The 19,942-nt window shown below is 39.0% G+C and overlaps 1 protein-coding gene across 8 annotated transcripts in view; it reads left to right on the top strand.

The window, feature by feature from the left end:
• VWA3B (von Willebrand factor A domain containing 3B) overlaps positions 1 to 19,942 on the top strand; it is a 229,576-nt gene that overhangs the window by 129,242 nt on the left and 80,392 nt on the right. For all 8 annotated transcript variants that reach the window (XR_005365788.1, XR_005365787.1, XR_005365789.1 and 5 more), the window contains exons 17-19: positions 7,770 to 7,886; positions 9,304 to 9,391; positions 9,484 to 9,631. Coding sequence is in view for 5 of the 8 variants with exons in the window: in XM_038551081.1 (XP_038407009.1) it covers positions 7,770 to 7,886; positions 9,304 to 9,391; positions 9,484 to 9,631 (353 nt within the window). In the remaining 3 variants the exon portion in view is untranslated. The remainder of the gene's footprint in view (positions 1 to 7,769; positions 7,887 to 9,303; positions 9,392 to 9,483; positions 9,632 to 19,942) is intronic.

Genomic DNA, 19,942 nt, shown 5'->3' with positions numbered 1-19,942 from the left:
TATGTTCTGTCTCCCTTTCTGATATTTCCCACACATTTCTTCTCCCTTCCCTTATATTCCCTTTCACTATTATTTATATTCCCCAAATGAATGAGAACATACACTGTTTGTCCTTCTCCGATTGACTTACTTCACTCAGCATAATACCCTCCAGTTCCATCCATGTTGAAGCAATTGGTGGGTATTTGTCGTTTCTAATGGCTGAGTAATATTCCATTGTATACATAAACCACATCTTCTTTATCCATTCATCTTTCGATGGACACCGAGGCTCCTTCCACAGTTTGGCTGTCGTGGACATTGCTGCTATAAACATCGGGGTGCAGGTGTCCCGGCGTTTCATTGCATCTGAATCATTGGGGTAAATCCCCAGCAGTGCAATTGCTGGGTCGTAGGGCAGGTCTATTTTTAACTCTTTGAGGAACCTCCACACAGTTTTCCAGAGTGGCTGCACCAGTTCACATTCCCACCAACAGTGTAAGAGGGTTCCCTTTTCTCCGCATCCTCTCCAACATTTGTGGTTTCCTGCCTTGTTAATTTCCCCCATTCTCACTGGGGTGAGGTGGTATCTCATTGTGGTTTTGATTTGTATTTCCCTGATGGCAAGTGATGCGGAGCATTTTCTCATGTGCGTGTTGGCCATGTCTGTGTCTTCCTCTGTGAGATTTCTGTTCATGTCTTTTGCCCATTTCATGATTGGATTGTTTGTTTCTTTGGTGTTGAGTTTAATAAATTCTTTATAGATCTTGGAAACTAGCCCTTTATCTCATACGTCATTTGCAAATAACTTCTCCCATTCTGTAGGTTGTCTTTTAGTTTTGTTGACTGTATCCTTTGCTGTGCAGAAGCTTCTTATCTTGATAAAGTCCCAATAGTTCATTTTTGCTTTTGTTTCTTTTGCCTTCGTGGATGTATCTTGCAAGAAGTTACTGTGGCCGAGTTCAAAAAGGGTGTTGCCTGTGTTCTTCTCTAGGATTTTGATGGAATCTTGTCTCACATTTAGATCTTTCATCCATTTTGAGTTTATCTTTGTGTATGGTGCAAGAGAGTGGTCTAGTTTCATTCTTCTGCATGTGGATGTCCAATTTTCCTGGCACCATTTATTGAAGAGACTGTCTTTCTTCCAATGGATAGTCTTTCCTCCTTTATCGAATATTAGTTGACCATAAAGTTCAGGGTCCACTTCTGGGTTCTCTATTCTGTTCCATTGATCTATGTGTCTGTTTTTGTGCCAGTACCACACTGTCTTGATGACCACAGCTTTGTAGTACAACCTGAAATCTGGCATTGTGATGCCCCCAGATATGGTTTTCTTTTTTAAAATTCCCCTGGCTATTCGGGGTCTTTTCTGATTCCACACAAATCTTAAAATAATTTGTTCTAACTCTCTTAAGAAAGTCCATGGTATTTTGTTTTTTTTTTTGTTTTGTTTTTTGTTTGTTTTTTTTTTTTTTTTTTTTTTAGTCCATGGTATTTTGATAGGGATTGCATTAAACATGTAAATTGCCCTGGGTAACATTGACATTTTCACAATATTCATTATGCCAATCCATGAGCATAGAATATTTTTCCATCTCTTTGTGTCTTCCTCAATTTCTTTCAGAAGTGTTCTATAGTTTTTAGGGTATAGATCCTTTACCTCTTTGGTTAGGTTTATTCCTAGGTATCTTATGCTTTTGGGTACAATTGTAAATGGGATTGACTCCTTAATTTCTCTTTCTTCAGTCTCATTGTTAGTGTATAGAAATGCCACTGATTTCTGGGCATTGATTTTGTATTCTGCCATGCTACCAAATTGCTGTATGAGTTCTAGCAATCTTGGGGTGGAGGCTTTTGGGTTTTCTATGTAGAGTATCATGTCATCGGCGAAGAGGGAGAGTTTGACTTCTTCTTTGCCAATTTGAATGCCTTTAATGTCTTTTTGTTGTCTGATTGCTGAGGCTAGGACTTCCAGTACTATGTTGAATAGCAGTGGTGAGAGTGGACATCCCTGTCTTGTTCCTGATCTTAGGGGAAAGGCTCCCAGTGCTTCCCCATTGAGAATGATATTTGCTGTGGGCTTTTCATAGATGGCTTTTAAGATGTTGAGGAATGTTCTCTCTATCCCTACACTCTGAAGAGTTTTGATCAGGAATGGATGCTGTATTTTGTCAAATGCTTTCTCTGCATCTAATGAGAGGATCATATGGGTCTTGGTTTTTCTCTTGCTGATATGATGAATCACATTGATTGTTTTACAAGTGTTGAACCAGCCTTGTGTCCCGGGGATAAATCCTACTTGGTCATGGTGAATAATTTTCTTAATATACTGTTGGATCCTATTGGCTAGTATCTTGTTGAGAATTTTTTCATCCATGTTCATCAGGGATATTGGTCTGTAATTCTCCTTTTTGGTGGGGTCTTTGTCTGGTTTTGGAATTAAGGTGATGCTGGCCTCATAGAACAAATTTGGAAGTACTCCATCTCTTTCTATCTTTCCAAACAGCTTTAGTAGAATAGGTATGGTTTCTTCTTTAAACGTTTGATAGAATTCCCCTGGGAAGCCATCTGGCCCTGGACTTTTGTGTCTTGGGAGGTTTTTGATGACTGCTTCAATTTCCTCCCTGGTTATTGGCCTGTTCAGGTTTTCTATTTCTTCCTGTTCCAGTTTTGGTAGTTTGTGGCTTTCCAGGAATGCGTCCATTTCTTCCAGATTGCCTAATTTATTGGCGTATAGCTGCTCATAATATGTTTTTAAAATCGTTTGTATTTCCTTGGTGTTGATAGTGATCTCTCCTTTCTCATTCATGATTTTATTAATTTGAGTCTTCTCTCTCTTCTTTTTAATAAGGCTGGCTAATGGTTTATCTATCTTATTAATTCTTTCAAAGAACCAACTCCTGGTTCTGTTGATCTGTTCCACAGTTCTTCTGGTCTCGATTTCGTTGAGTTCTGCTAGAATCTTTATTAACTCTCTTCTTCTGCAGGGTGTAGGATCTATTTGCTGTTTTTTCTCTAGCTCCTTTATGTGTAAGGTTAGCTTTTGTATTTGAGTTCTTTCCAGTTTTTGAATGGATGCTTGTATTGCGATGTATTTCCCCCTTAGGACTGCTTTTGCTGCATCCCAAAGATTTTGAACGGTTGTATCTTCATTCTCACTAGTTTCCATGAATCTTTTTAATTCTTCCTTAATTTCCTGGTTGACCCTTTCATCTTTTAGCAGGATGGTCCTTAATCTCCACATGTTTGAAGTCCTTCCAAACTTCTTGTTGTGATTTAGTTCTAATTTCAAGGCATTATGGTCTGAGAATATGCAGGGGACGATCCCAATCTTTTGGTATTGGTTCAGACCCGATTTGTGACCCAGTATGTGGTCTATTCTGGAGAAAGTCCCATGTGCACTTGAGAAGAATGTGTATTCAGTTGAGTTTGGATGTAAAGTTCTGTAGATATCTGTGAAATCCATCTGGTCCAGTGTATCATTTAGCTCTCGTTTCTTTAGAGATGTTGTGCTTAGAAGACCTATCGAGTATAGAAAGAACTAGATTGAAGTCACCAAATATAAGTGTATTATTATGTAAGTATTTCTTCACTTTGGTTAATAATTGATTTATATATTTGGCAGCTCCCACATTCGGGGCATATATATTGAGGATTGTTAAGTCCTCTTGTTGGATAGATCCTTTAAGTATGATTGTTAAGTCTTCTTGTTGGATAGATCCTTTAAGTATCATATCCTTAAGTATGATCCTTTAAGTCCGTCTTCATCTCTTACTACAGTCTTCGGGGTAAATTTTAGTTTATCTGATATAAGGATGGCTACCCCTGCTTTCTTTTGAGGACCATTTGAATGGTAAATGGTTCTCCAACCTTTTATTTTCAGGCTGTAGGTGTCCTTCTGTCTAAAATGAGTCTTTTGTAGACAGCAAATAGATGGGTCCTGCTTTTTTATCCAGTCTGAAACCCTGCGCCTTTTGATGGGGTCATTAAGCCCGTTCACGTTCAGAGTTACTTTTGAGAGATATGAGTTTAGTGTCACCATAGTGTCTATGGTGTTTAGTGTCTATTCAGTCCTTGTTTTTGTGGATTGTTCCACTGAACTTCTTCTTAAAGGGGAATTTTAAGAGTCCCCCTTAAAATTTCTTGCAGAGCTGGTTTGGAGGTCACATATTCTTTCAGTTCCTGCCTGTCTTTGAAGCTCTTTATCTCTCCTTCCATTTTGAATGAGAGCCTTGCTGGATAAAGTATTCTTGGTTCCATGTTCTTCTCATTTAGGACCCTGAATATATCCTGCCAGCCCTTTCTGGCCTGCCAGGTCTCTGTGGAGAAGTCTGCTGTTACCCTAATACTCTTCCCCATAAAAGTCAGGGATTTCTTGTCTTTTGCTGCTTTAAGGATCTTCTCTTTATCTTTGGAATTTGCAAGCTTAACTATTAAATGTCGAGGTGTTGAATGGTTTTTATTGATTTTTGGGGGGGAGAATCTCTCTATTTCCTGGATCTGAATGCCTGTTTCCCTTCCCAGATTAGGAAAGTTTTCAGCTATGATTTGTTCAAATACATATTTTGGCCCTCTGGCCTTTTCGGCGCCCTCGGGAACACCAATTAAACGTAGGTTTTTCTTCCTCAGGCTGTCGTTTATTTCCTTTAATCTATCTTCATGGTCTTTTAATTGTTTGTCTCTTTTTTCCTCAGTTTGCCTCTTTGCCATCAACTTGTCTTCTATGTCACTCACTCGTTCTTCCACCTCGTTAACCCTCGTCGTTAGGACTTCTAGTTTGGATTGCATCTCATTCAATTGATTTTTAATTTCTGCCTGATTGGATCTAAATTCTGCAGTCATGAAGTCTCTTGAGTCCTTTATGCTTTTTTTCTAGAGCCACCAGTAGCTGTATAATAGTGCTTCTGAATTGGCTTTCTGACATTGAATTGTAATCCAGATTTTGTAACTCTGTGGGAGAGAAGACTGTTTCTGATTCTTTCTTTTGAGGTGAGGTTTTCCTTCTAGTCATTTTGCTCAGTGCAGAGTGGCCAAAAACAAGTTGTATTGGGAAAAGGAGAAAAAGAGAGAAAAAAAGGAAAGAAAAGAGAAAAAGAAAAAAGAAAAAAGGAAGAAAAAAATGAAAAAAGAGAAGAGAAAGAAAAAGAAAGGCGAAAAAAAGGGTGGGGGAAGCAATCAGAAATCAAAAAGAGGGGATCCCTGTGGCCCAGTGGTTTGGCGCCTGCCTTTGGCCCAAGGCGCGATCCTGGAGACCCGGGATCGAATCCCACTGTCGGGCTCCGGGTGCATGGAGCCTGCTTCTCCCTCTGCCTATGTCTCTGCCTCTCTCTCTCTCTCTCTCTCTCTCTCTCTCTCTCTGTGACTATCATAAATTAAAAAAAAAATTAAAAAAAAAAGAAATCAAAAAGAAAAAAAAGAAAAAAAAAAACACGGGGGAGTATCTTTGACTCTGTATACTTTAAATCCCTTGGCTTCCCCTGGAACTTGTCCGTCTAGCTGGTCTTCTGGGGGAGGGGCCTGTTGTGCTGATTTTCAGGTGTTAGCACTTGGGGGAGCTGCTCTGTCCCCTGCCTGGTGCAGGGCTCAGTGGGGGTTGTTTACCCCGTGAGGCCCCTGGAGGAACAACCCTGAGGCCAGCTCTGGAGCCCTGGCTTCAGCTCCCGCAGTCTGCAGGGCCTGGAGGCTCCGGGGCGGGGCCGCTGATCTGCTCAGCTCGGGGCAGGAGCGTCCTTGCTGTCCTGGGCCCTCCCGGCCTCTGCCTGTCCCGGAGGGAGGCCGGATGCTGAGCTACGTCCGGGCGCCCAGTGCTCCCCAGCCTGTGCTGTTGGATTCGCTCTCCCGGCCGCCCAGCCCCCTCCGCAAGGAGCCTCTTCCTCTGTCCGAGCCCGCCCGAGCCCCTCCGAGCTGCTCCCGCCCCGCAGCCCCCTCCGCGGAGCCGCCGCCCCAGCCCCTCCGAGCTGCTCCGGGTCCCGCCGTGTGCTGCAGCCCTTAGGGAGCTCGGCGTATCTCCCGGGGCGCAGGTGTCTGTTAGTGTCCCAGGGAGCCCGAGGGCATCCCCGCCCTCCTGGGTCCTGCTCTAACTCCCTGCGAGCCCCTTTCCGCCCGGGAAGGTTGGTGCAGCCCCTGCGTCTCCGGGACGGGGCTCTCCTGTCCTGGGGACACTCGCCCCGGCCTCAGCCCGGCTCCTCGCGGGGCTCCTCCCCCTTGGAGGCCTTTTGTTTCTTTATTTCTTTTTCCCCGTCTTCCTACCTTGATAGAAGCGCGAACTCTTCTCACTGTAGCCTTCCAGCTGGTCTCTCTTTAAATCTCAGGCCGAATTTGTAGATTTTCAGGATAATTTGAAGGTTATCTAGGTAATTTGGTGGGGACAGGTGACTTGGGGACCCTCCTCTTCCTCCATCTTGCCCCTCCTCTGTCCTAAACATTTTAATGGCCTTTGTCACTTCCACCATTTCGCTTAGATTTGGGATTGTTGCTATTGATACATGTCCCTGTCCTGAATTTTTGTTCTGTTTCAATTCTTAACATAGAAGAGTAATGAAATATAGTGACTGACTGCAGAGCTTGGGGAGTAGTTAAGTGCTTGAATCCACTGCCAGATAAATATTTTTTTATTTGTTTTTTTTAGGGTTTGGGAATAGTACAGTTGTTTTTTTATTTTTTATGTTTGGAGACTTTGGGAGCTAAATTTGTTTTCATTTTGTCATACCTATTATTTTGCCTAACAATTTTGGTCAACGTGGCCTTGCCAGAGTTCAGCTTCCTATGTGGATCATAAAATTTATGCCTTTTATTCACAGACATAGCTCCCAATGAAATTTACCCATCTTAATTCCTGGTTACAGAGGCAACCAAGACAGGCTTCACCCTGTTGTTGCCTAGAAAAATAATGAGTAATAAATAGCACAGTCCTATCTCTATGTACAGAGACCACTGATGTTAACTTTCTGTGCAAAAGGGAGACAATTTATAGATTACTAGCTCATCTTCCACCTAATTATCTAGTTTCTTATAGGAGAGGTTAAGTGCCTTTTGTTGAAAACAAGGACACATTCCATTGATGAGTACTGCATAAACCCTTGGTACTTGTGCCTCCAAATTGTGAAATACAGAACATATAATTAATGTGGCTTCTGTAATCACATATGAAAAATAATCAAGATGTCTTGGTACAAGCTCATTACCTCTGTATAACACTCAGATTAAATGTTAGTATTTGATGAGTATCTATTTGCTAGTTAAAGGCCTGCAGTCTATGAACATGGTGAGAAATCACTCCTAGGGTTATGTTATGTTGCCCTTAAGCCACACATATCTAGGAGAGCCCAGTATACTTACATGAGCTCTTAAAAGGAGGGGCTTTTTCCAGCCCATGACAGAAAAGAAAGTCAAAGAAACTTGAAGCATGAGGGGAATCCAGTGTGCCATTGCTGGCTTGAAGATGAAGGGGCTACCTGAGCAGTAACATAGGTGCTTAGGGAGCTGAGAGCCCCCCCACCCCCCACCCCAGCAGCCAGCAAGGACTCACAGCAGTCTCACAACTGCAAGGAAAAAAGTTCTGCCAACGACTTGAATGAGCTAGGAAGTGTATCTGTCCCAAAGAGGGGGAGAGCTTGAGCTCAGATAAGTGGAACAAGCCTTTACTGCAGTGTTTGGTTGGTAGCAGAACTGTCCTCTGAGGTTTGGAAACTATACTCTTTTTTTTTAAGGATCCAAGGAAATAGATACATCTAATAAAGTCTCTCCTTTGTCCCAAATTCCTTTAACCCCTTTCCTTTTTATACCAACAGAATCCACCAAAACTAGCCTGCTCAGAAGCCAGATGTCCACCCTCAAGAGCTCAACTTGCAGTGAGAGGACAGATGGCCTTTCTGCTTCCAGCAACTGGAACACTTCAAGTGACAGAGGCAAGCCAGAGAGGGTCTCTATGGCAGGAAGCCCAGGATGGCCTCCCTTTGCCCAGTGTGTCTGCTCCTAAAAGAACTGGGTGTAGAAACACTTGGGGGGGAGACAAATCTTTTTTTTTTTTTTTTTTTGGAAACAAATCATTTTTAAATGGGTTGGGATTGCTTTCTGTTCAGGAACTCCTTGTAAATCAGGTCTGCTTACTATAGTGAACTGTATTTTCTTAGACTGAAATTTGCAATTACTGTGCCTAGATGTTTAATATACAAGTGGTTCACATAACTCTAGTGCTAGTATAGTGCTTGCTGCCACTCCAGGGTTTGAACTTGAAAATCGAATATTTCGCAGCTGGTTTATTTTCTTCCCTTCATTCCCAGGTGGCACATCTGAAGAGCCCCTCTCTGGTCCATATAGTCAGCATTTGCGGGGCTAAATGTGAGGAAAATAAGACTTTTCCACTCAGATTTTATTACTATTGATAAAATCCTTATTCTTAAAGTAGTAAATTTCTAAGAGTTTAAGTCCTGTAGTACTTTTTGCTATATTTCAAATAGTTGATAAATAATAAATCCCAGCTAACCACACAGATACATACAATCTATCCTCGAGGTAGGAGGAAGTAACTGAGTGACAAGTATATACTCCATCATAGCTGAATCTAACCTTGTGTTCTCTATTGCTGATCATTGTGATGTCTTTTCCTCTGTTTCAATTAACCTGTCATAGTCCCTAGGTCTGCTACATGCATGATTCTTAAAGGGCTTATATGATAAAGAGAGTATGATTTCTTAGACATTTAATTAGCTCATTCCCAAACACCCTTCCTTCTAGATGCCGCCAATTCAACTAATATTTCTTTTTATTTAGAAGTCCAAGTTTATGTAAGGATTATATTAAAAACCCCAAATATTAATTTGAAAATGTGTATCTACAACTAAACAGGATTTAATAGGGATTTTGGTTTTCCATACAGAATGGAGGAACCACAAATCAAACTATCAGAAACTAAAATATTGATCAAGATTCTTTTGTATACTTTGGAGGAAGTCTAATGAGAGCAATATTGAACAATCATTGGTTAATGACATTCTCATTTAACATTTAAAAAATGTGTTTTCTGAGGAATGAGAGAATGAGTGTTTCATTCTTCTATGGAGAGAGATCTCAAATGGATATAGGATGAAGTCGATAAGCAAAACAATGATAGGGTCATATTTACCTATGTATTGGTTTTTAGTGTAATTGCAAATGAATCTTGGCCTGAGAACCCACCAGGACAAATCAGTATTCTCTGAAATGTGATCCATTTGTTAGCCCTCAGCCATGACCGAACTGAGAGAGAAGTATGACCCTTTTGCATTTTGATTTAAAAAACCCATATATTAGGAAATTATACAACTGTCATTTCTCCTTCCACAGAAATAAGCATCCTACTGACAAATGAGTATCTAGATGGCAAATCATTAGAAACATTGAGTCGAGAAGGAAGTCAACTTCACAACCAAGAGTGAGTACTTTCATTTTACCAGGGCGATTTAGTTATGTTTTTGTTTATTACAAGTTTTAAAGCATCACAGTTTGTGTTCTTATTTCTTCAAGTATGTCTTCAGAAAACTGGCTCAAGACCCATGGCTTGGTTGCCAAGAAACTCACCATCATGGATGCCTTATCAGTGACAGCAGTCCCTCACATCCCCACCTATGTTCCCATTCTGGACAAGCTTGTTGTTTCCAAGGTTTTTGACGAGGTAAGACTGATTTTCTATATATCCTGCTTGATGTATTTTTCATTTCTGGTTCAAAAAAATGTATTCCACTTTGGTCTTCTACAGTTGTAACAGAAATATATTTCAGCCATTGAAAAGAAAATTATTTGTAAAGATATTTAAAAATGAGAGAGGAAAGCTCTTAGTCAGTTTTGTTTTTAAACTGAGAAGAAATTGGCCTTTTTTGGGTTGGCAGTTCATGGCTGGTTGCTGGCGGATGGTAGCGTGGAGCTGCAAAAATGTTTGAAAAGCCTCTCATAGTCATGAGTAAATATCATCCAGTATCAAAGGACCAGGGGAGAACTTGTAAGAGATTATGTCCTTCCTTTGCTTACCTTCTCTTCTTAAATATAGTGGCATTTTCTTTTTTTTTTTTTTAAAGATTTCTTTATTGAAAGAGAGAGAATGTGCACTCCTGCACAACTAGGGAGAGAGGCAGAGGGAGAGAATCTTAAGCAGACTCCCTGCTGAGCATGGAGCCCAAAACAGGGCTCCATTTCAGAACCCATGAGATTAGGACCTGAGATGAAATCAAGAGTTGGCCCCTTAACCAACTGAGCCACCTAGGCGCCTCCAGTGACATCTTTTCCATCATAAAAGTCTCTAAAGGAAAAAGTCAGAAAGAGAAAGAGAGAGGGAGGGAAAGAGAGGCAGAGAGAGAAAGAATGAGAGAGAGAGAGAGAGAGAGAGAGACTGAGAATGAACCAGAGCAAAAGAACCATAAGAGAGTGACAGTCAGGGATCCCTGGGTGGCGCAGCGGTTTGGCGCCTGCCTCTGGCCCAGGGCGCGATCCTGGAGACCCGGGATCGAATCCCACGTCAGGCTCCCGGTGCATGGAGCCTGCTTCTCCCTCTGCCTGTGTCTCTGCCTCTCTCTCTCTCTGTGTGTGACTATCATAAAAAAAAAAAAAAAAAAAAAGAAGAGAGTGACAGTCATGTCCTGGAAGGGGAAAAAGCAGTGGGAGGGTATGGTAGGGTTAAATGTGGAGGAAAGCCAAATAAATACTGAAGAGTTTCTCTTGAACTAGGCGACTAGAAGGTCCTTACCCTTAGCAAGAATAGATTCAGTGGACACCGAGGCTCCTTCCACAGTTTGGCTATCGTGGCCATTGCTGCTATAAACATCGGGGTGGAGGTGTCCCGGCGTTTCATTGCATTTGTATCTTTGGGGTAAATCCCCAACAGTGCAATTGCTGGGTCGTAGGGCAGGTCTATTCGACAAACATTATATGTTCTCATTCATTTGGGGAATATAAATAATAGTGAAAGGGAATATAAGGGAAGGGAGAAGAAATGTGTGGGAAATACCAGAAAGGAGACAGAACGTAAAGACTGCTAACTCTGGGAAACGAACTAGGGGTGGTAGAAGGGGAGGAGGGCGGGGGGTGGGAGTGAATGGGTGACGGGCACTGGGGGTTATTCTGTATGTTAGTAAATTGAACACCAATAAAAAAATAAATTAAAAAAATAAAATAAAATAAAATAAAAAAGAATAGATTCAGTGGAGCAGCCAGACTGTTCAAGGATGAGGAACACACAAAAAACAAGGATCTGAGGATCAAACCCCCAGTGCTTCTGGACAAATATGGTGGCAGCTAGTGATTTAAATAGAAACATATCAGACTTTATAGGTACTAAATGGAAATAGTATCCTTAAAAGCACTTATCTCATAATGAAATAGTTACAGGAGAAATGTAGGGTGTTTGGGACTTGCTTCCAAATCTTGGGGTAATGGGAGTTGTTGGGGGCGGAGAGGAATAGATAAAACAAGATTAGCCATGAGTTGATAACTGTTAAATTTACATAATAAGAATATTGAGTCAGAGGAAGCTCATTCTACTATTCTGTCTGCCTCTTCCCATAGTTTCCATTTTCCATAATAAAAAATTGAAAAAATCAAAGGCAAGAAATCTTTTTTTTAAAAAAGGCTTTATCTAACTGGTCTTGATGTATTTGGAAGAAGCAAAGGAATTGGTGAATTTTTTCTATTAGTCACATTGAAGACATTACATGAATGGAGTTCAACATGCATCCTGGTTTGGCATAACCAGTGATTTTTGCTCTGGAGGTTGCGTGATTGATGCTATATTCCTGATGACTGTGCCTCATGATGAGTGGTTCTGTCTCTAACGGAGATCTTGGGAGTGGCAAGTTCTATTTGTATCTCCAATGAACTCTAGCCTGATTAATTGGGTGGCAGTGTATCATTTGAACTTGACTTCTTCCAGAAGGACCAGAGAGAAGCTGAACACTGATTTCTTCCTGGATGTTTGGTGGCAACTTCTATTCTTTACATTTATTTTATTAGTATTCCTCAGTTTTATTCAGAATAAGATATATTTACTGAATTCTACTGAGAAGTAGAATTTTCTTGTGCTTATCATGTCGTCTCCTAAGCATTCCAATAACCTAAAATGTGGAAAAGTAAATTTCTCATAAAATAAATATGATAGGGTAGGGATGTACAAACATAAAAATCAAAGGAAGAAAAATTTATGGATTGAATACAGAAAAATGTTAAATTGTGTAAAAACAAATAAAATGAAGGCAAAGCTCAGAAAAATATTTGTAATATATACAACAAAGAATTACAGGAGCAGTGTCTTAAATAGGTTTTTGTGTGTGCATCTGTATAAGTCTATGTGAGTATGTGTGTATAAATCAGTGTTCTGTTGTTCTGTTTACACATACACACACACACATATCCATACCATAAAAGAATTTTAAAGATGGTGAATACTTCAGTGGAAAATCTAGGGGAAAAAATGAAAAAGAAATCAAAACCCTATACAAAAATATGTCTTACCTGGTAACCAAATATGTGCATTTATAAAAAATTCATATTGAAAAATCAATTAGATAACTCCCCCCAACCATTAAATTTGTAAAGTTAAAAAATACTAATAAATAAATAAAATAAAATAAACAAAAATACTAATGAACACTGATGGCAAAGATAGGTCATATCCTGCTGGTGGGAGTATAAATTGGTAGAGCCTTGGCAGTACACTCAGAGCTGTTAAGAGCATACAGCCTTTCCTCCAGTGAATCCATATGTAAATATTTTATAATCAGAAATACTGATACAGGGCAGCCTGGGTGGCTCAGCGGCTTAGTGCCGCCTTCAGCCCAGGGCCTGATCTTGGAGACCCAGGATCAAGTCCCATGTCGGGCTCCCTGCATGGAGCCTGCTTCTCCCTCTGCCTGTGTCTCTGCCTCTCTCTCTCTCTCTCTCTCTCTGTGTCTCTATGAATAAATAAATTAAATCTTAAAAAAAAAGAAATATTGATACATAAATTCAAAGAATAGTTAGTACTGCCTTATATCTAACAATGAAAATGCTGAAAACAACATTGAAATGAAATGTCTAGTGGGTATATCCATATCATGGAATGTCATATTTCCGTTAAATGTCATATTTCTGAAGGATAAGGAATGACATAGGGAAAAGTTCTCAATATAATTAATGCTAAATAGGGGCACCTGGTGGCTCACTGGCTGAGCGTCTGCCTTCGGCTCAGGTCGTGATCCCAGGGTCCTGGAATTGAGTCCTGTCAGGCTCCCCGGAGGGAGCCTGCTTCTCCCTAGGCCTATGTCTCTGCCTCTGTCTCTGTGTCTCTCATGGATAAATAAGTAAAATCTTTAAGAAAAAAAAATTAATGCTAAATGAAAAAAATCAGGTACAAAACTCCACATATAGTACATAAATTTGGTTACATGTATGTATGATGTAGACATAGCACTCTCTCTCCCTCCTTTTCTCTTTTACCAAAATATTAATAGTGTTTATCAGAGTCAGGAGATTATTGGAGATTTTGGGGTTTTATCTATGTACTTGCTAGTTTTCGTTGTAGTACTTTTAGCTCTAAATATATATTATACACAACTTTTATATACATTATAAGTGTTGAGTAAAACAGACCTATAACAAATGATAAACTGTGAAATATAAAGGGACCTTAATTTTTAATTAATTTATTGGTTTATTTTTATTTGCTAAGTAATGTATTAATATACTCTCAGTATGGAATGACCATTTAGAAGTCTTTAAAGGAAAACATGGAAGCTTCTCTCTCATCTACAAAGGAAACTGAGTAGTTTGGTGACTATCTTTCCAGTTGTTTTTCTATACACACACACTCTTATATATATATACACACACACACACATATATATACACATAACATGTATTCATACACATATGCATAATGATTTTAATAAACATAAATAAGGCAATATGGATTTGCTATTTTATCTTTTATAAATTATTTTTTATTTTATAAAAATTATCTTAAAAATTAAGGTCTTAGGGGCCCCTGGGTGGCTCAGTTGGTTAAGTTGGCTCAGATCTGACTTTTGATCTCAGCTCAGGTCTCAATCTTGGAGTCATGAGTCCAGGCCCCACATTGGGCTCTCCATGCCGGGCAAGGAGCCTACTTAAAACAAAAATTAAGGTGTTAGAAACCTTTACATATGTGTAAATATGTCACTTAATCTTATAAGTTTCAAGGTTCTTCCTCATTATTTTATCTAATTGAAGTATAGTTGATACAGAATGTTACATTAGCTTCATGTGTACAACACAGTGATTCAATAACTCTATAAGTTATGCTGTGCTCACCGCAAGTGTAATACCCTCTGTCACCATCAAATGCTATTTAATAGTGCTGTTCACTATATTTCCTGTGCTGTACCTTTCATCCCCAGTACATTTCTTTCCCAGTACATTTACATTGTGTCCTTATTTTCCATATCACAAATAATTCTGTAACAGATTTCCTTGCACACAAATTTTGGGGCACGTGTACAAGTCCGTTTTGGGGATAGATTCTGCAAAGTGGTATTGCTAGATCCAAAGGATGTATACATTTAAAATTTTGACAGAGGAAATAAAATCAACTTTCAAATAAATTTTACATTTCTACTAGTGATAGTCCCACAGACAGCCTATTTCCTAAGAGGAACTCTATATAATATTTATAGATAAGCGTTTGTTCTTATGAGTATAGAAATGCTTTGGAAACCCTGAAAATAGTATGCAGACATAAAATCTTATTCAACCTGTCCTCTCTTCACTGGTTCATATTCTGAAGAAGTAAACATAGTAATTCATGTAAAAATAATATACCTACTCAGATTGTTATGGGATTAAAAGAAGTAATGCATATAACAGACTGTACTCAGCAGGCACTCAATAAATTTTGGCTTTTATTATAAAAATATTCAACAAATATTACATGCCTACTGTATGCAGGCCCTGAGCTGGTCTCTAGGGTACTGCCAAACAAAACAGCCAGTGTTTGTTCCTACCCGAACACAGTTTGCCATCTCATGGAGGAAATAGCAAGTAAAATAAGTCCTAGTTAAATGTAACAAATGGGAGGTGTGGAGTGAAGATGCTGGAGAGGCCCCTAACCCAGTTTCAGTTATCAAAGAAGGCTTCACACTTGGTTGTGAGAGTTCAAACTCAGGGGGCAGAAAAGGAGTTATGAGGTGAGGAGGTGGGGAAGGACGTCCTAAGCAGTGGGGGAGCTAGTCTAAGGATCAAAGAAAGTTTGGTGTGACTGGAGGAAGGTGTTAGCACTAGTAAAGAAAGGGCCTTGATTACTTAAAAAAAATTTAGTGTTATCCTGAGGACAATCAAAGGGTTTTTAGAAGAAGATCAAGTTTGGGCTTCAGCTACAAGGTACAAGAATAGTTGGAAAAGTTTGAGGCTAGGAAGGTGAGGGTCAATCAGGAGGCGAGGCCTGGGCGACTGTGGCCCAGGTGGTAACAGTACGGGTGGAACCCAAGGCTAAAGTAGAACTTTAGATAGGACTAAAACATGTGGGGGTGAGAGAGAGAAAAATATGGAGTGATTCCCAAGAAGGAAAAACTGGAAGAGTGGTGAGGGTCCTGTTCTTTAGAACATTCTTGTCTTAGCCAAGGGATGAGGATCAACATTTTTCAATTGCATTTCACCATTGGCATTGTACTTGGTACCTTTTGTGGCAATGTAAATTCTCATCACAGACCTTGGATGGTAGCACACCATCCAGCTTGCTTACCTTCCTCTGTTATTGAGAGTAAGAACAACAATCATGATGGTGATAGAAATATACTGCAGTAAATACCAATTTCACTCTCAAAGCACACTTAACATCTTTTATTCCTTAACATTTCCTCTGACTGGAAGAAACCTTCACTTGGAAATAGAAAGACTAGGAAGACAATAACCTAAAAATATATACTCCTTAGTGAGATGTATAGCTTTTTGAGATTTGGACCTAATGTTTTATGAAAAAAGTAGACAGAAAAGTAGAATGGAGCTGAAAAGGAAAACTGAATCTTAACCCACTTCACTGAGAATTTTAATTGACTCTAACTCCTGTGTTCTGTGCACGGCCACATCTGTGGGGGCCAAATTATAAAGCAGTGTTTGGCTTTGTCCCCGGGTCTTTGTTTCATTCATGACTTATGTATGGGTTCTTTCTTCTTCTGGAACACAGTGATGTTTTGGTTTTTCAATGTTTCCCAGACCAGCATCAAATCTGTCACCTTGGAAATGAAATATTGAGCAGAGAGGTTGCCCTAGCAACTCTTCATTACAAGATGCTAACTGGCACTTTTGGTTTCCAGTGGGCCAGATAATTTTACCTTAGCTTATTCAAAAAGATTAATTCATCACCAAGTCATATACAGAATAAAATTGTTTTAGTTATTTGATGAATCTGGAATTCAGAGCTCTTTATTGCCAATTGCTTCAAAAAAGATGAAATAATTTGGGAATTTTAATCTGTATCATTGGAAAGTTTACATCATCATCAACATCATGATGTTCTTTAACAGTATCCCTTCAAGGCCTCCCGCTTTGCCATAATCAGAGTTCATTAGGATAGAACTGTGGTCAGATACTCTGGGCCTGCACTCTAGCTCTGTCATTTTCTCCTGAGAGGCCATGGCACAATCCCATTAATATAGTACATGATGAGCCCTCATATTAGGTTCAGAGCAAACCATCTGATATCATCAAAGTATTGTATCTAAAAGTTAGAGCAACTTAGGTAAGTTGCTATTCATCTCATCATTTAGCTGATAAAGAAGTTAGGTACAAAAAGGTTAGGGATGCTGTCAAGGACATTTTGTTACTGTCATATATAGTAGCATTGAATATAACAAAATTATGTATTGATAGACATCTTAATTAAAAATTTAAAAAGACAATTATTACAAAAGCTATATATGTTCACTGGGTATAAAGATGAGAAAATACAGGTAAGTGAAAAAGAGTAAGTCATAATTCCACCACTGATGAATCATTTGGTGGTTGTCTGACCAGACCTTTTTTGCTCTAAATGTATCCTTTATTCTTTGTTTTTGTTTTACCAAAACTGAAGTAAAACTGAATATATAGTTTTTACTAAGCAGTCTACAGTGGACACTGTTCCAGGTCAACACATAAGCTTATCTACTATGCCAATTAAAATGCTCACTAAGTTGAAAAGAACAACCTTTTATTTTCTAAAAGCTTGTATGAAAAATGTGGGACATAATCTACCCTGTAGTAAGTAACATATTTTCATGGGTTTATGAATGATCTTGTCAACACACTCCTCCTTCACCAGGTAATTCTGTGGTCCTGGTCCTTCTTTCATTTGTTCTTTGGAGAATGGAGATGTTCCAGTTTGAAAGCAGATATTTAAGCTTCCGCACTCTGAAGCCTGTGCAACTGCACTGTCTATAAAGCCACTGCATCTGTGTTCAGAATTATCCATGCAGGATTTGCTCAGCTTTTGTATTTTTTTTTTACACATATCCCATCAGACTTATCCTTGGCCAATCTGGCAACAAGCTCTGGGATATTTGTTGGAAGAGCTTATTTAGTTTAAAAAAGTGAAGCTGGTGAACAATAAATAGATAAACACCAGTTTCATACTGCTTTCTCATTTTCAAAATCTGGGGTTGCTGATAAACACAGGAGGAACTCTATATGTAGTGTGACCTTAACTACTAATACCTGTGCATACAGTTCTCTATTCTGCTTCCTTCATTTCGCATACATTATGAACATAGTCCCTTGTAATGACCATATTTGGATGGATTTTTAATTTTGCACTAATAATAATATGAATTACTGCGACTTATTTAATTATTCCCCCATTATTGTACAATTTACTTGGAATTTTAACAATGTCAATCTTTGTTATCACTTAAGAGCAGTACATTAAAAATACTTTGCCAATTGCTATGTTAAAGTGTACTTCATTTTAATTTTCTATTCTTTCATTATTTCAGTATAGTTTTACTTACATAAGCTAAATCTCTGAAAACCTTATCACTTTATCCATATTTCTAGCAAATACCTCTTTAAAAATAGCAAAGTTATATTCATCCCATGCTTTAATGACCAAGAATTCAAATTTGATGGAATCCAGACTTCATTATGTTTTACAATATAGATAAACAGGGATCCCGGGTGGCTTGGCAGTTTGGCGCCTGCCTTTGGCCCAGGGCATGATCCTGGAGTCACGGGATGGAGTCCAACATCAGGCTCCCTGCAGGGAGCCTGCTTCTCCCTTTGCCTGTGTCTCTGCCTCTCTCTCTCTCTGTGTCTCTCATGAATAAATAAATAAAATCTTAAAAAAAAGATAAACATTATTTTGAGCCTTGAGCATTAATTTACATATAGTTTTAGTCTTTCAAGTATTCAATAAATGTTTACTTTGTACCTGTATTAGGCTAGAAAACTAGTAGTTTTTTTTTTAAAGGAATAAAGAACAGCAGAGTTTAATAGAGTAAAAAGCCATATAACAAAATCTGCAGTTCAGTGTATATATCTATATAGGGACCGAATGAGAAAATATGTAGAGAGTGCTTAGTGATTGGCAGAGAGTAAAGGAAAAACACTGTTACCATTATTGACAAAACTATTCTTCTTGAGTCTGGCTGCTTAGACCACTTGGCCATTCTGACACCGCCAAAACTATTCTTAAATATAGTGGTTGCTTATGGGCCTAACATTAGGAAAAATTCTAACAGAATCAACCCAAATTAGCTATTAACTTATTACCTCTTATAATGAAAATCAAGAGACCTCTTGGACAATATTTGGCAACAAAAGAGAGCCTCAAGATATTACCTACTTTAATTCTCTTGAGATTAACTTAAAAGAGGCCTTACCAAATGGTTAACCATTTTCAGAGGAGAGGTGATCAGGTTTTATTTCCTTCCAAACAGAGCTGTCAGCTTCTTCATAACTGCACTCTCCTCCCCTAGTGCTTCCTTACAAAAGCTGGGCAGACCTGCTTCTGACCTCTCAAGTCCTATGAGAATGCCCCTTATGACCTCATAGTCACACTGCATCTGACATCATAAAGAGAATATCCCATGGGACCTCCATATGACCACCATGTTGTAAAAACTAAGACCGCAGACTGAAGGTGTGGAGTATGACTTTGTCTTTCCCTAAATCTGCATGCAGAAAGGAATGAGAGTGGATGCACAAAACCAAATTTGAACTACTACCACACTGAAGTACATGATGGCCATGCAAGGCATGAAATCCAAAACCACAAAAGAGGGAAGTAGAACATTAATTTAAATGTTATGGTGTTGACTTCCATCTGGGCCATATGCTGGCAAACCTGGAGAGCTATTTATAGACTTCTAAGGGGGTATTTTTTCCAGGGGTGATAAAACTGTAAAGGTCTTTCGTTTTGTGAAGATTGATTTCTTTTTCCTCTGAAAGTTTTTGTGATATGTAACTCTATTTTGAGAGTTGTGGATTTTTTTTTTCCATTACTGCAAGCTTCAATCAGTGTTCAAAGCCCAGTCGACTCACCTTTTAACCTACTGTTCTGGCCTCTTCCTTTTGACAAAAGTTGTTCTAGAAGCCACATGCTGAATTTCTGTATTTGACAAGTAGTGAGGTTCGATTTCACAGCCTCCTCATTTCTTTCACTTAAGTTTTCTGAATCTTTGCCTATTTTCTTGTTTTGGTCTTGATGTTTAAATTACAAAATTAATAATGTAGTCTTCTACTTCAATGTCCTTTTATTCCAAGATAGGTTTTATTTTATTACTTAAAATACTCTTTTTCCTGCCTATTTCTTATGGCACTTCTGTATGTTTTTGTACTTTTACATAACTGTTACTTCTTTGAACAACCTAATCATAATTAATTTTAATTATAACTACCGGAAAGTTGTTGTTAGATGGCTCATAAGATTAATTTCTTCTCAAGTGAAGTGACATTCTCATTGTTGATTTTCTCAGCCATTATTTTTGCACTTTTTCATCATATATTTTGGAAT

This window comes from Canis lupus, chromosome 10, assembly GCF_011100685.1.
Source record: "Canis lupus familiaris isolate Mischka breed German Shepherd chromosome 10, alternate assembly UU_Cfam_GSD_1.0, whole genome shotgun sequence".
Taxonomy (NCBI): Eukaryota; Metazoa; Chordata; class Mammalia; order Carnivora; family Canidae; genus Canis; species Canis lupus.
Note: the sequence above shows the minus strand (reverse complement) of the source record. Positions and strands in the feature narration are given on the sequence as shown.